Source organism: Strix uralensis, chromosome 26 (assembly GCF_047716275.1).
Source record: "Strix uralensis isolate ZFMK-TIS-50842 chromosome 26, bStrUra1, whole genome shotgun sequence".
Classification (NCBI taxonomy): Eukaryota; Metazoa; Chordata; class Aves; order Strigiformes; family Strigidae; genus Strix; species Strix uralensis.
In genome coordinates this window covers 7,733,410-7,748,233 of record NC_133997.1, presented here as the reverse complement: position 1 = coordinate 7,748,233, position 14,824 = coordinate 7,733,410, and the positions used below count along the sequence as shown (strand labels likewise).

At 51.2% G+C, this 14,824-nt stretch overlaps 1 protein-coding gene across 5 annotated transcripts in view; it reads left to right on the top strand.

Annotated features, from left to right (window-relative positions):
* Nucleotides 1–14,824, top strand: part of DCPS (decapping enzyme, scavenger) — a 21,550-nt gene extending 6,726 nt beyond the window's left edge. For 3 of the 5 annotated variants that reach the window (XM_074894991.1, XM_074894987.1, XM_074894992.1), the window contains exons 3-6: nt 3,291–3,436; nt 7,582–7,695; nt 12,134–12,244; nt 13,655–14,115. In XM_074894991.1, the coding sequence (XP_074751092.1) occupies nt 3,291–3,436; nt 7,582–7,695; nt 12,134–12,244; nt 13,655–13,921 (638 nt within the window). In that variant the 3' untranslated portion in view covers nt 13,922–14,115. Of the gene's footprint in view, nt 1–3,290; nt 3,437–7,581; nt 7,696–12,133; nt 12,245–13,305; nt 13,574–13,654; nt 14,116–14,771 lie in introns of those variants that run through there. The other 2 variants (XR_012632291.1, XM_074894990.1) reach the window with 2 other exon arrangements.

Below are 14,824 nucleotides of genomic sequence, written 5' to 3'. Positions count from 1 at the left end.
CTGTGTTAACGCAGGAGGAGAAGGTTGTGCATTGTTACAGTTTAGTTAGGGCTGCATTGAAGGAGATACCTGATGATGGGAAGGCAGAGCAGAGCTGTATGCAGCAGGGAAGAGGCTTGCAGAGGAAGAGAAAACTTGCAAGAGTGTAAATGTCTTTCTTGGCGGTTTCCTGGGCTTGGCACCTTCCTGCATCTGACAGTTGAGTTGATTAGGCAGATTATAAGCTAAAACTCAGCTTCCTACTAGCAAAGGGAGACAAAAAGCACCACTGCCCAAAAGTAGAAACAGGTTGTTCCTGCCCTGCATGCTTTTTTTTTTGTCTCCCCGGCATGTTTAAGTCTATTTAAATCAAAACTACCGTGGTCCGTTTTAGTGTTGCTGAGTGGGATGTGAGAAGCGAGCACAAGGCATCTCAGTGGGTCACCCTGGCCTCTCCTTGCCGTTCGCATTGGGTTGAGGTTTGACATGCTGAGCTGGAGGGGGATTTTGGCAGAGCCAAAGTGAGCCTGGAGTGCACTTTCCTACGTGCATGAGCTCGCTCTGCCTCCTTCCCATCTGCGACGTGCAGCTCTCCGGCGCCGTAGGGAGCATGGGGTAATGTGTTTCATCCTCTCCTCTTGGTGACAGCTGCCTTCGGCCCTTTTTTCCATAAGTTCCCCAAATTGAGCTGTGGTTTGAGGGGTTTTTTGTGTCTTTGGTGGTTTTCTTTCCCCCCCTCCCTCTTGTTCTTAGCAGGAGAGGGGAGAAATCATTTTGATTCTGGTCAATGCAAGCTTCCTTTTCTCCTGGGAAGGGAAACAGGGGTGAGGTGTATCCCCTCAAACGCCCTTCGAAGGGTGAACTGCCTGATGGGTTGTTCTCTGCTGTCACAGCACCTCTGCCTCCTGCTCATTCAATGAAACCTCCTTTTTTATAACCTCCAGTTAATTGGACAGTCAGTCCTGATTTCCAGAATAAACCACAGGCGTTTCATGGTGTCCCTGGGCTGGCGTTCAGGAACAGCCTGGCTGATGTGACTCAGATGCAAGTGGAGACAATCCTTGACCCTTCAGTGAGCTTAAAAACCCACATCACATGTCCAGTGAGTCTTTACCCCCCATTTGCAGGCCAGGGTGGGTTTCAGCTGCCCCACGGCGTACGTGATGCTTTAACACATGTGGAGTTTGCCAGGAGCAGGGCGGCTTTTAAAATGGAGCACAAACGCGGCCGGTCGCCAGCAATGGAAAGATTTCATGGTGAGCCCCATCTCGCCGTGGCTGTTTCCTGCGGCTGAGCCCAGCCTTAGCCAGGGCTTTGCGTCCCATGCAAGGGCTCCTAATGTAGTCAGGCTCTAAGCGTTGATAAAACAGCTTCTCTGGCCGTAGTGATTTATGCTGATTAGCATTGCTGGGGCGTTTCAGAGTTGATGAGACCTCTAGAAGGGAAATAATCATTAGTGAACCACAGCCTCTCCCCCTGCTCTCCTCTTCCAAACATCTGCTGCTCAACCGCAGCTGCACATTAAGGATTTCTCTGATCTTGCACTAGGCTTTTCCTAAGTGGCTCTCCCCACCACGAGCAGCCACCACCCAAACTGGGGAGGTGCTGAGGAATCCGTGAAGGGTCCTCTGCAGCCCCATCCCAGCTGGCGCACGGACTGTGGTTATCACCACCCCCAGCACGGAGGGGTTTCTGCTGCAGTCCCCGCTCTCATTTTAGCATCTAAAATTAAATTGTGGAAGTTTCAGCCTGCGGCTGCACGTGGTATTTTCTTATCTTTCGCCTTTTTGTTTTCTCCCCGGTGCTTTGGTCTTTTTAAGTGAGAAGCAGAGGAGCTACAGCCTTGTCTTTTTTTTTTTTTTTTTTGCTATTACATCATCCTGCTAGAAGTGCTAATCGAGTCCTGGAAAACAACCTTGTTTGAACATGTGTACGGTGGGAATCAGACCAGACTGCCCTTGTGGTTTGCATTTTCATATTTCATGTTACCAGCATTTTCCTGTGGATTTCATTAAGCTGGGTTTGGCATGCAATGAAAAGGCAGAGTCTCCTGGCTTGTGCAGTGCCGACCTTAGAAAAAACAGAAACCAGAAAACTAAAAAAAACCCCAAACCACCCTAAATCCTGGCTTTAGGAACAAATAGATATTTATATTCAGTGTCTGGCTAGCATGTATATGTGTGTAAAGCATGAGGCATGACTGTTCGTTACCCTGGTGAGTGTGCAGCCCATGGTTTTTGTGGCCGTGGCAACCTTGGGCACAAGCTGCAGTGTTTGCAGTGCCCCAGCTACTTGTTTTGGTCCAGTCTGCCCAGGATTTATCCAGACTCGTGGGGTTTTTCTCCTGCCTGCGTTAAGTTTTGTAGCAGCTCTCCGTTAGCTGGGAAAGCGGAGGCACTGCTGGTGCCCTTGGAGTTGTGGCAGGCTCTGTATCGTGCCTCTAATCTCAGCCAAAGAGGGATATTTTCTGAGCGTTTTACTGCTGTGGGTAAGATTTACTGCTGCTGAGGTCAAAGCTGCCAGGTTGACAAGGTGCACACTCGCATCCTGTTTAATGCCACAGGAATTACGCAGCAAGGGGTAAACAGAAATTGTTTTCCTTTTGCTAGAGTAAACAGCTCTTTGTTTGTCGGCTGGTGCAGGGGAATCACCCCTCTTCCCTCAGCTCATCCTGTGCTGTGTTAACCCATCAGCCCGTGTTGTTTTCTCTGGATCTGTCCCTGTGCCCTTGACCCCTTTGCCTCCTGCGCTTGGGGCTTGAGGCCAAGCATCGGGACAGCTGAGAGCTTTGGGGAGGAGCTGCTCCTCACGCTGGCCCCGCTGCTTGCAGCTCACGTGGCTGGAGAAAGTTCCTGGGTGCTCGCTCGGTAACATCCCGTGAGATTTGGATCTAAGTCTGAGGAAGAGGAGGATGCGTCTCTGCCCCCGGGGTCGTGTTTCTGTCCTGGTTGTTGACTGCACATAAACTCTTCCCTGGGAGCCCCAGCTCTGCCCTGACGTTGCTGATATGCCTGAAAGAGCGAGTGTGGGAAAAAACCCTTTCAGACAGCAAACTCCTCCACCTGAACTGGAAAGACAGGCCATGGCTGTGTTGTCAGCTTGTCCTTCCTCAAGAAAAGCAGCAGCAGCCTGGGAGGTTAGAGCACTTCTTTGCTTTCCATGTCCGTTCTCCCCCATCCTGCTATTTTAGCAGTATCTTCTCAAAATGTGTTAGTGTGGCATTTATTGGAAAGGAAAACAGATTTATTGGGCGCTGAAGGAAGTAACGTGGGTTTCGTCTGTGATAACTCAGTAAACATGTTTGTTTCTAGAGATAAAAACCACAGTGGTGTACCCTGCCACGGAGAAACACCTTCAGAAATACCTCCGTCAAGAAGTGCACCTCATCCGTGAAACCTGGGAGGATTACAAGAACATAACGCTGCCCTTCATCCAGTCCCAGAGCTTCAGCATCCAGGTATGGGTACCACTGCTTCCCCTCTGCAGACACGGATGTCTTTGGTCCCTTCTTCAACATGCTGGGCTGTCAAATGTCTCCTCAGAAGCCCAGGTTGGAGGCAGAAGAGTCAGGAGCGCTCTGCCCCCCTCTTCCTGTTGGTTGTTCCATCAGTATGTTGTCCTCAATGGGTACTGCACCCCCTCATCTGCTGGGCAGCCTGCTTCTCAAACACAGCTGGCTGCAGATTATTTCAGCAGGTCCCGGGTTGTGGTGCTGCCTGTTTTGCTGAGTGCATCCCCTTATCTATTGTGTTTTCTCGAGGCTGTCTCTTAACCCAAAACGTTTTTACGGTAACAGTCTGACCTTTGGGCTAAGCTCAGTGATGCTAAACAGGGCTCTCTTTCCCCTAAACTCCCCCAGTGTCCCCATGCTTCTGTCCTCTGCGCCACCCTTCTCCATCTTTACAAACATTTGCCTTGGAGATGTACCCAAAGGCACCTTTCCCGAGGTTTCTGGAGACTTTCTGTGCTGGGGTGTTCCTCCTCCTTCCCGAGGGTGGCTCCCTGGGTGTTGGTGCTGTTCGCTGGGCTTTTTAGGAGTCTCTTGGGTGTGGAAATGGCAAAGCACAGATAGCTCTTGGATTCCTGCATCACAACTCCCTTCTCAGGCTTTGCCTGCAGCTCCTCGGCTGTTAAGCAGTCCCTGTCCCACCTGGTGAAGCTGTACTTTCAGTGTCCTCCTTGCCCCAGGCAGCAGCAATGGACTTTTTGCCTGTTTTACATCTTTCTGACCATTTCTCTTTCTGTCTTTCTCCTTTAGAGACTAAAGGAGCACAAGTCTGTAGGGACCAATTCATGCCAGCCTGTGGAGAAGGGGGAATAAAACAAGTCCTGGATCTGCTGAGTCTACCCATTAAAAATAACCCCCCAAACCCAACCAACCACAGGCCCTGGGTATCCCCCGCACCTCCCTTCTGCCTTGAACAGCAGCGGAACAGTTAACAGGGTTCACTGTTGCAACGTCTGTTTTCTAATCGCTTGCAGATGAACGTGAATCCTGTTTTCTGCATCTCGTACCAGAAGGCACCTTGCAAGCTGCGGTGTGCGCTCAATTACTCCTCACCCGCCTGCTTGTCTTTGCTCCAACACCAAGGCAGCATTTATTAGCTGGAGAAAGTCAAAGAGCGTGTTTCCACCAGTCAGAAACCTGCACGAATGTTTTCTCTGTGCTTTTGCTCTGAAGTTTCCTGCTGTAGCAGATGCCTTCAGAAGTTGCTTGAGCTCTCAGTCTCTCCCACCACATGCTTGCGAGCTGATTTCTATACATGGAAACATGTTCCCGGTGACCATCGGGAGCATCTGCTGAGACATCACGGTCAGCACAGTCAGTCCTTGACCTCTGTGATTTGATAATGCTGTTTCTTGTCTTTATTGAACCGCTTTTGACGAGCGGAAGGGGAAATGGGAAGGGTAACAGAAATATCGGGGGACTACAGAGGCGTCTCTGTTTTCTGCTGGAGGATGCAAAGCGTGGATGCTTTCAGTATAATAGTTTTATTGTGGTGCCAGTCTCTGGACATGTGTCGTCCTCACTGGGCTTGTGCTGGAAACAGCAAGAGCAGTCAGCTGATGAGCTGCCCATCACATGAGGCGCGTTGGGTTTAAAATTCAGCTCATCTGATCGGTGAACTTATTTAGGGCACTGATAGCTTGGCACTTGTGATAAGAGTAGGCAGAAAAAAAAACCCCAAAGGGCAAACTTTCATTTCCTGCTGAGCTTCTGGCCCTGCTTTTCTTCCAGGGTCACAGAGCACAGCGGTGCTTTCCAAAATCACTTTGAGAATCTAATCTTCTCTAAGATGTTGCTAGGAAGAAAAGACCAGAAATTTAAGCAAAAAAAGAAAAAACAGATCAAGGGAGGAGAGGTTTGTTTGTCCCCAGGGATATGTTCAGGTCAGTTCACAATGATGCTAAGTTTTGATTGGATTAATTAAACTCTTGACAGAGTTCCCCAAAAGGGCTGTCTTTTTACCTTGAGTGTCTGGCGTGCGCAGCATCCGCTGACGCAGCTCGCTGGGTGTGTCTGCAAGGCTGGCTGCATCTTCCCTACCCAACTGGGGCAACCAAAATGTTTCATACCTAAACTTGATGGGGAAAATGATGTTTCAGAATGTTTTCAGCTTCCAAGCCCTAGCCATGTTCTTGCTGCCTTATCTTCTAGGGGCCTGGCTGGGGACTCGCTTGGCAGTCCAGTACTTAAGCTAGAGTGTAAAGAAGGATGCTTGAGCTCAGGTTGGAAGCCAGGAAAAGCAAAGATGCTTTTTGCTTGACTTACTCCATTACTTATCCCTGGTTCCATTTCATAGCCAAAACTCTTCTCTGGATGGTGCTTTGCTTCGAAGGAGGAGCATGAGGCGGGTAACCAGAGCTAGGATTACAGCCAGTCTGGAGGCTGAAGCTTTAAGTATAGAAGAGTGGCAAGCTGTTTTCTAATCAGCCAGGAAATCAAGAGACATGCATTGCCCAAGAAAACACAGGCTTTTCATATTTGCCCAGCAAGTACTGGCTGCCAGCAGCCAGAGCCATATCCAACCTCAGGCTGGCAAGCAATCTGCTCTTTTCCTTTTTGGACAGGGCGGGGGGGGAAATCAGCCGAGTTACAGAATCCCAGAATCATCTCTGTTGGAAAAGACCTTGAAGCTCCTCCAGTCCAACCATGAACCTCACCCTGACCGTTCCCAACTCCACCAGATCCCTCAGCGCTGGCTCAACCCGACTCTTCAACCCCTCCAGGGATGGGGACTCCCCCCCTGCCCTGGGCAGCCCATTCCAACGCCCAACAGCCCCTTCTGCAAAGAAATCCTTCCTAAGAGCCAGTCTGACCCTGCCCTGGCGCAGCTTGAGGCCATTCCCTCTTGGCCTGCCGCTGGGTCCTTGGCTCAAGAGACTCATCCCCCCTCTCTGCACCCTCCTTTCAGGGAGTTGTAGAGGGCCATGAGGTCTCCCCTCAGCCTCCTCTTCTCCAGACTAAACCCCCCCAGTTCCCTCAGCCGCTCCCCATCAGACCTGTGCTGCAGACCCCCACCAGCTTCGTTGCCCTTCTCTGGACATGCTCGAGTCATTCAATGGCCTTTTTGGAGTGAGGGGCCCAAAACTGAACCCACTCATCGAGGTGCGGCCTCACCAGTGCCGAGCACAGGGGTGAGATCCCTTCCCTGTCCCTGCTGGCCACGCTGTTGCTGATACAAGCCAGGATGCCATTGGCCTTCTTGGTCACCTGGGCACACTGCTGGCTCCTGTTCAGCCAGCTGGCAATCAACACCCCCAGGTCCCTCTCTGACTGGCAGCTCTCCAGCCACTCCTGTAGCAAACGAACCATCATGAGTCCACCAAGTGGACCGTGACACTCCCCAAGCCTGTAGTACTGCTGGAGTTCCTCTCCCAAACCTAGTTATAAAAGTTTCAGTGCAGCCTGGGAGGGGAAAAAGGTGCAAACAGCCCTACGGTGCTGCGAGAGGCATCTGCTGAGCCCCAGAAGAGCTGACTTCTGCAGCTGCCCACCTCGCCAGGGTCTGCTGCGCTCAGAGTTGCTGGTGTTGATGGCTGATCCCTCTGAATGCCTGTACCTGTCCCTTGCCAGCCGGTGGGGGCATGGAGGAAGGATGCTGCTGCCCCTCAGGGTTTTTTTTGTGCTTCCAGCAGCTCCATCTCCAATCCCGTCTGCTAGACCCCATCGGGGAGAATTATCTCCAAATCCTCTTACGAACAAATGCAACTATTTCTACACTGGGCTAAACCATCTCTGTTCAATACCTCATCTCCAGCTGTGGCCAGTTCTTAATGCTTGAGAGGAAAACAAAAATCCCTGAATAATTTAGCTAGCAGTGCCATGCAGTGGGGTCAGGGGGTACCTTTTCACTGAAGTGCTCATAATAGCCTGGAGTTTGTTGTTGGAGTGGTTTGTGGATAATTAACTACAAATGTTACCAGCCGTGAAATTATTTGGTCATCTTAAAATCAAGTCACTGGGTTTTGTGTTTTTTTTTTTTTTTTAAATTCTAGTTGCAGGGAATGTGCACTAATCCATAAGCTTGTGCTAGATGTGCCTGAGGTGTTGGGATTTTTTTCTCTGCTGGTTTATAAATTGCTTGTTTCTTTTTTCAGTGGGTGTATAATATCCTGGAGAAGAAAGCTGAGGCTGATCGAATCATCCATGAAAACCCAGATCCTTGCAATGGCTTTGTTCTAGTTCCAGATTTTAAATGGAATCAAAACCAGGTTCGTTTGCTCCTCTTACCTTTGAAGGGAAGCTGCTTGTCTGAAGGTAACCCAGAGGAAATGTCCACTTCTGTGCTAATAGCACGCTGATGAAAGTTTTAGTAGGGGAATGTGTACTTCCTGTTCACAGTGACATTAAGTGATGATATTGTCAGGGCCTTTTATCACGTGCTAATTGTGGACGTTGCAAAACACAGGCTGTTCTCACTGCTGCTGGGTGATTTATTCATTAGCTTTGCTTTCTCTTTCCTGTATTAGCCCAAACGTTGTTGTGATGTATTTGAACCTAAATCCAGCTGCCTGTTTGTTCCTGCTGAACTTGTTTGGGTTTTTTGTTTTGTGTTGTTGTTTGGGTTTTTTTTTTTGCAAGCCTCAACTTTAGGCTCAAACCGGGCAGATGTGTTGTCCTTTGGTTGTTGCAATTAGCTCTCCTCCACACAGGATTAAACAGATGGTCCTTAGCTTATGAGCAGCTGCTTAACCCCTCGTGGGAGTGGCCACTCATTGAAACACAGAGGTTTTTAAGCCCAGGCTGTAATCCTAAACTGAGTGGCTCATTATTTCCTTGGGTTCCAGCTCTTTTTCGTGTTGTGCTTCTGGGGATATGCCTGGGGAGGTGAAACTCCGTGCGTGCACCCCTTGAAGTCAGTGGAGTCAAAAGAAAGTCCCCTTCATGTTTCTGATCCTCAAAATGCAGGGGGCGGGGAGGGAAAGTTTTATATGATTAAAACTTCGAAATGGGAACTAGAAACTAAAAAAATGGGAACGCAAGCCTGCTCGTGGGCCACACAGTTCTGTATTTCTGTGCGAGGGGGTACCTGCTTTTGGTCTGATGCCAAATCACCTGGAAAATGACGTGGGGAGGACGGGTGAGTACGTCACTGCAGGGTTGTCTGCGGTCACCGTGAATTCCTTGCACGTCAACTACTTTAAAAATCCCTCGTCAGCTGCCACAGGGTAACCAAGCTTCAATTTCCACTTGTTCACTGGGAGGCACAACCTTCTTCCTGGAAAGACTTTGCAAAGCGGGTGACACCCGGCAAGCTTGCCCTCTTGCTTACACCACTGTGTCTTGTTCAGTGCCCTTTACTTTCAGGGTGGGACTATTTAGGGATCCTAAAAAGTGCAGCGCACGGCCTCTTTCCTTGATTTGAGCAAAGCCTTGGCAGTCAGAGAGGGACCTGGGGGTGTTGATGGCCAGCCGGCTGAACAGGAGCCAGCAGTGTGCCCAGGTGGCCAAGAAGGCCAATGGCATCCTGGCTTGTACCAGCACTAGCGTGGCCAGCAGGGACAGGGAAGGGATCTCACCCCTGTGCTCGGCACTGGTGAGGCCGCCCCTCGATGAGTGGGTTCAGTTTTGGGCCCCTCCAAAGAGGCCATTGAATGACTCGAGTGTGTCCAGAGAAGGGCAACGAAGCTGGTGCAGGGTCTGGAGCACAGGTCTGATGGGGAGCGGCTGAGGGAACTGGGGGGGTTTAGTCTGGAGAAGAGGAGGCTGAGGGGAGACCTCATGGCCCTCTGCAACTCCTTGAAAGGAGGGTGCAGAGAGGGGGGATGAGTCTCTTGAGCCAAGTAATGAGCGATAAGACAAGAGGGAATGGCCTCAAGTTGCGCCAGGGCAGGGTCTAGACTACATATTAGGAAGTATTTCTTTGCAGAAGGGGTTGTTGGGCGTTGGAATGGGCTGCCCAGGGCAGGGGGGGAGTCCCCATCCCTGGAGGGGTTGAAGAGTCGGGTTGAGCCAGCGCTGAGGGATCTGGTGGAGTTGGGAACGGTCAGTGTGAGGTTCATGGTTGGACTGGAGGAGCTTCAAGGGCTTTTCCCACCTGGATGAATCTGAATTCTGTATATCCTTGCTTGCCGCAGCCAAGCTTCAGAACTCGCATCAGGATTGGAGACGGATGGGCTAAAAATTTTGCTTTATCTTTTTCTAGAGACATGTTGTATCTGCATCTTGCAGCTAGCATGGTCAGGGAGTGCTTCAATGGTAGGATTTGTCTTTAGGGGGAGGCTTCCCCATGCTGCTGTCACCTCCTGGTATTGCTGAACAAGATCTTCTTGATTTCTTCCCAATGGCTGTCTGCAACAAGAGAGAGCCGTCATCCCTGGGGCTGTCCGGGTTGCCTGTGTCTTTCCCAGGCTGGCGAGCCAGCATCCTAGCAAGGGCTGTTGACTTCTGCCTTTGAGCCAAGGAATTTCTCCTTGGCTGTGGGTGATGCTGAGCCAGAGCTGATCCTGGCAGCCCCGGGGCTGCCCGCGAGCACTGGTTCCTTCTGCCACATCCCACCAAACAGGTGAGGCTACTAAATTAAACGAGGGGAGCAAGACAGAGCTCCCAGCAGGACTCTTCAAGCCTCCCCTTAAAAGTCCCTTCGGCAGTGTTGCCTTGTGCTAGCTTATCACCCGATGCTGAGAATTCACCTTTAATTATTTCAGGCTGATGGACGGGGGGAAGATTTCTCCTTTGCATTGTGAAGTTTGCACGCTTGGTGCCGGCCTCACCCTCCTGGGCACTGCATCAGCTCCTGCTGCCCAACCTTGGCAATGGTTTGAGTTGGTTTCTTCAGGGTTTTTTTTTTTATTATTATTATTTTAAAAAATTTTCTTGTGTTTTTTTTTCTTCTCCCCACTACTTTTGAGTTGATTTCAAACCCGCAGGAGCCTCGGGGCGTTGCCTGAAACAATGCCCGGCATGACATCATTCAGGGCCTTTTTAGCAACAGGCTTATTTGTTTCAAACAGCAACATGCAGATGTTGTTCTAAGCAGAAGAGATGTTTGCTTTTCCTTCTGCCAGCCAACCATGATCCAAAGGGAACAGGCTGATACACCATCTTTTTCCAGATTTGTGCCCAGGCTGCTTTGGGAACCAAACTGAGCCATGACCACTGTGCTGACGGAGTGCGAGTAGCAGCTTCATATTTTGAGAGCCCTGAGACAGGGTCCTGTGAGCATCTTTTGGCACAAGCATCAGTTTCCAAATAGCCAGATGGGTTTCTTAGAGCCCTTAAAAGATCTGCTGGATCTCAAATATCTAAAGCCTTTACTTTGCAGTGTTTATATTAGAAAGCAGCTAACAGAGCTGGAGGAGGTGGGGATTTTAATTTTTTTTTTTTTTTAAGTGTAATGATCCGCAACTCTCCGTCTTGTTAAATATTGAATTCTGTAAGTGCTTCGGGAGATGCCAAAGGTCTGGCTGAGAGCTGCTGAATGGCCATATTTTACTGCACTGGGGTTCTCCGGTGACCGATTAGGTCTTGAAAATAGTTATTTATAGAACTGGCACGACTGGAAAGTGGCCGGCTATTTGCACGGTGGAAATATAGGAAGCTTTTCACTCGGAAAAATCTACAGTTGCAGTTTTGGCTGCTGCGATTCACTGTAAATCCTCGTCTGAGCGTGGAGATAAACCATTCGCTTGCTCTGCAGAAAGGGCCATGCTCGGTGTGGTGTCTGCACGTGGGGGTTGCTGGCAGACCCCGCGGCCTCCTGGGCCTCAGTTTCCCTCGCGTAGCAGGGTGGGTGCCTGCACCCCTTTTGCCAGCCTCAGTCTGTGCATTTTTGAGACGCTCAGGGAGATGATGTGAATGTGAAAAAGCAGCAGCAAGTGCTGTGTTTGTGGTACAGAGGAGCTGATGGATCGATCTGCTGAGAAGATATTTGTGATCCCGCTGTTGATTGATGGGGGTGAAGCTGTCCTCTTTTGGTCATTCCTGGACAAAACCTCACTCCAAAAAGGCCATTGAATGACTCGAGCGTGTCCAGAGAAGGGCAACGGAGCTGGTGCAGGGTCTGGAGCACAGGTCTGATGGGGAGCGGCTGAGGGAACTGGGGGGGTTTAGTCTGGAGAAGAGGAGGCTGAGGGGAGACCTCATGGCCCTCTACAACTCCCTGAAAGGAGGGTGCAGAGAGGGGGGATGAGTCTCTTGAGCCAAGGAACAAGTGCCAGGCCAAGAGGGAATGGCCTCAAGCTGCGCCAGGGCAGGGTCAGACTGGCTCTTAGGAAGGATTTCTTTGCAGAAGGGGTTGTTGGGCGTTGGAATGGGCTGCCCAGGGCAGGGGGGGAGTCCCCATCCCTGGAGGGGTTGAAGAGTCGGGTTGAGCCAGCGCTGAGGGATCTGGTGGAGTTGGGAACGGTCAGGGTGAGGTTCATGGTTGGACTGGAGGAGCTTCAAGGTCTTTTCCAACCGAGACGATTCTGTGAAAACCCAATTTCTCTAGAAATGGCACTTTGAGGGGTGGTGGGTGAGCACATCTTGTACTGGGAGATTGATACTGAATTCAACCCAGCTCAGGCGTGTGTTAAACACAACAGTGGGCAGCCCCTTATAACGCAGTCTGGAAAGCTGTGGTTGGTGTGTCAGGTCCAAAGGGCTCATGCTTTCATCTACTCTTTCTGTGGTCACCTTTGTCACTGTTCTCCATCTCTCTCTCTGCAGCTGGATGACCTCTACTTGATAGCCCTCGTTCACCGCCGGGATGTCAAGTCGCTTCGGGACCTCACCGCTGAGCACCTCCCGCTTCTGAGGAACATCTTGCAAGAAGGCACGGTAAGGGCAAGGCTGGGCCCACGCAGCTCTCCTGGCAAGGGAGAGCACGGCCTGCCTGCTGCACGATTGCTGCCTGTGTTCTCTGGCAGCTGCCTGACCAACTCGTGCACAGCATCTGCCTGGGGACTGGTAACCGAGAGATGCTGATGGCGTCACGAACTGGGGGCTGTGTCTCTGCCCGGAGACCCTGATCCCTGCTGCTCTGTTGGCACCTTCTGCCGGGGCATCAGGAAACCACGTTCGAGGGGTTTCAGGGGTGCTCGACATTTCTCTGTTAGCAGTGAGCTGCAGGAGGATTTACTCGAGCATGTCCAAAGAAGGACAACAAAGCTGGTGCAGGGTCTGGAGCACAGGTCTGATGGGGAGCGGCTGAGGGAACTGGGGGGGTTTAGTCTGGAGAAAAGGAGGCTGAGGAGAGACCTGATGGCCCCCTACAACTTCCTGAAAGGAGGGTGCACCCGTCGGTGGCATCACCCACCAGAGGTGAGGGGGCATGACCCAAGGAACAAGTGCCAGGACAAGAGGGAATGGCCTCAAGCTGCGCCAGGGCAGGGTCAGACTGGCTCTTCGGAAGGATTTCTTTGCAGAAGGGGTTGTTGGGCGTTGGAATGGGCTGCCCAGGGCAGGGGGGGAGTCCCCATCCCTGGAGGGGTTGAAGAGTCGGGTTGAGCCAGCGCTGAGGGATCTGGTGGAGTTGGGAACGGTCAGTGTGAGGTTCATGGTTGGACTGGAGGAGCTTCAAGGGCTTTTCCAACCGAGATGACTCTGTGACTCTGAGTCGAGCCCTGTCCTCCCCTGCAAACTTCCTTCCCAACCCCTTGACTGTTTTTACCGGCTGACGAGTTTTTTCCAGCCCCATGACAGGGCATGCTTGGTAGATGGATGCGCGATAGCGTCTGTTTCTTTCACTGTTAGAAATTTGGAAAGTAATTGCACTGGAGAAAGCGGAGATTAATTAAGAGATTAGTCAGGGGATTGCAGCGTGCTGAGCAGTGAACCAAGCCAGCGTGCCGGAGTTCGCTGTTGCTGTTTATAGCTTTAATTACACCGGCTGGTAATAGGATCCCCGTAACTTGCCGAGTGAGTGGAGCGATAAGGGTGGCGAGGAAAACGATACGAGTGGAGAGCACGTCCCGTCACGGAGGGAGAAAAATGGGGCAGCCGGAGGCATCGCTGCATCCCTGCGAGGCTGAGATGCAGGATGGGGAAGAGCTCTGTCCTTCCCAACTTCCCCCTCCCTTCTGTGAGGATGGAGGAAGCAGAAATCACTTCTGCCCTTCTCTCTGCCTTTCACACCATCCGGGGATGCTCCCTTCCATCCGCTGCAAGGTCTGTCTGCCCCCAGCCGCCCCGTGGTCTCGCTGGGCTTTGCTACTCCTGACCTGTGCGGGGTTTTTTTTATCTCCTTAGGAGGCCGTAGCGAAGCGCTTCGGTGTGCCCGGATCCCAGCTGCGAATCTACCTGCATTACCAACCCTCCTACTACCACCTGCACGTGCATTTCACCGCCCTGGGCTATGACGCCCCGGGCAGCTCCGTGGAGAGAGCCCATCTCCTGGCAGATGTGATCGACAACCTGGCCATGGACTCCATGTACTACCAGAAACGGGCTTTGACCTTCGCCCTTCGGGCTGATGAACTTCTGCTGAAGAAATTCCAGGAGGCAGGAAGAGTGTGAGCTGGCAGAGGTGTTTTTTGTATCTTTTTATTTTTAATAAATGCCCGTTTTCAGGGTGTTGGTTTTTTTTTTAAAAAAAAAGGGTTTTGGTGCTTTTAATTTTTTTAACTGTTTTTGTACAAATTGGGGCTGGCAGCCCATTGCTATGGAAACCATGTCTTCTGTTCAAGTCAATTAAAATGTTGATTGAGTAACCCCTTTTAGCGTGCTGGTCTTTACCAGGGTCGTAGCACCAGAGTGGGGGTTTGGGCAGGAGGATCCATGTGGATCCATCTTCTCCACCCAAAAAACAACCCCTGCCACCAAATGTCCGCCCAAACCGGGGAGCAGGCAGCCGGAGGGGTCCAAGAAAACCCGTCACCCTCAGAAATTTTCACTTATTTCCTACAGCTATGCCCCTGGGAGAGGGATTGCAGCTTTCCTGGGGAAGGGAGGGGTTTCTTGCTCCAAAGAAACGGAATGACTAACCCGAGTCCTCACTCCTCCCGGCCGACCAGCCGCCGTGGGCTCTGCCGAGGCAAATGTGACTGTGCCTGATCCCCAGCCTGAGAGCCATCACTTCTACCCTGCTAATTAGTCATATATCCGGCTTAAATGAGCTCGTTTAAAAGGGCAGCCCCTCCCTGACACAGGCTTCTCCAAGTTTTGCAAGGATTCCTTGGTGCGCCTGTTAAAAAAAAAAAAAAAAAACCACATAAATAATAATGCTCTTCCTTCTGCCAAGGGGGTGGTAGGGCAGGGCAGTAAATACCTTTCCGCAGCTGGAGGTCCTGACAGAGGAGCCTCCCGAGCCTCTGGCTGACTTTGTTGCCACTTTCTACCTCTGCTGAGCTTTTTCTTCCTCTTTCAGCACGATACCAACTTCTTCCTCACTGCTTGACTCTGTTTAAATGGTCATCGCGC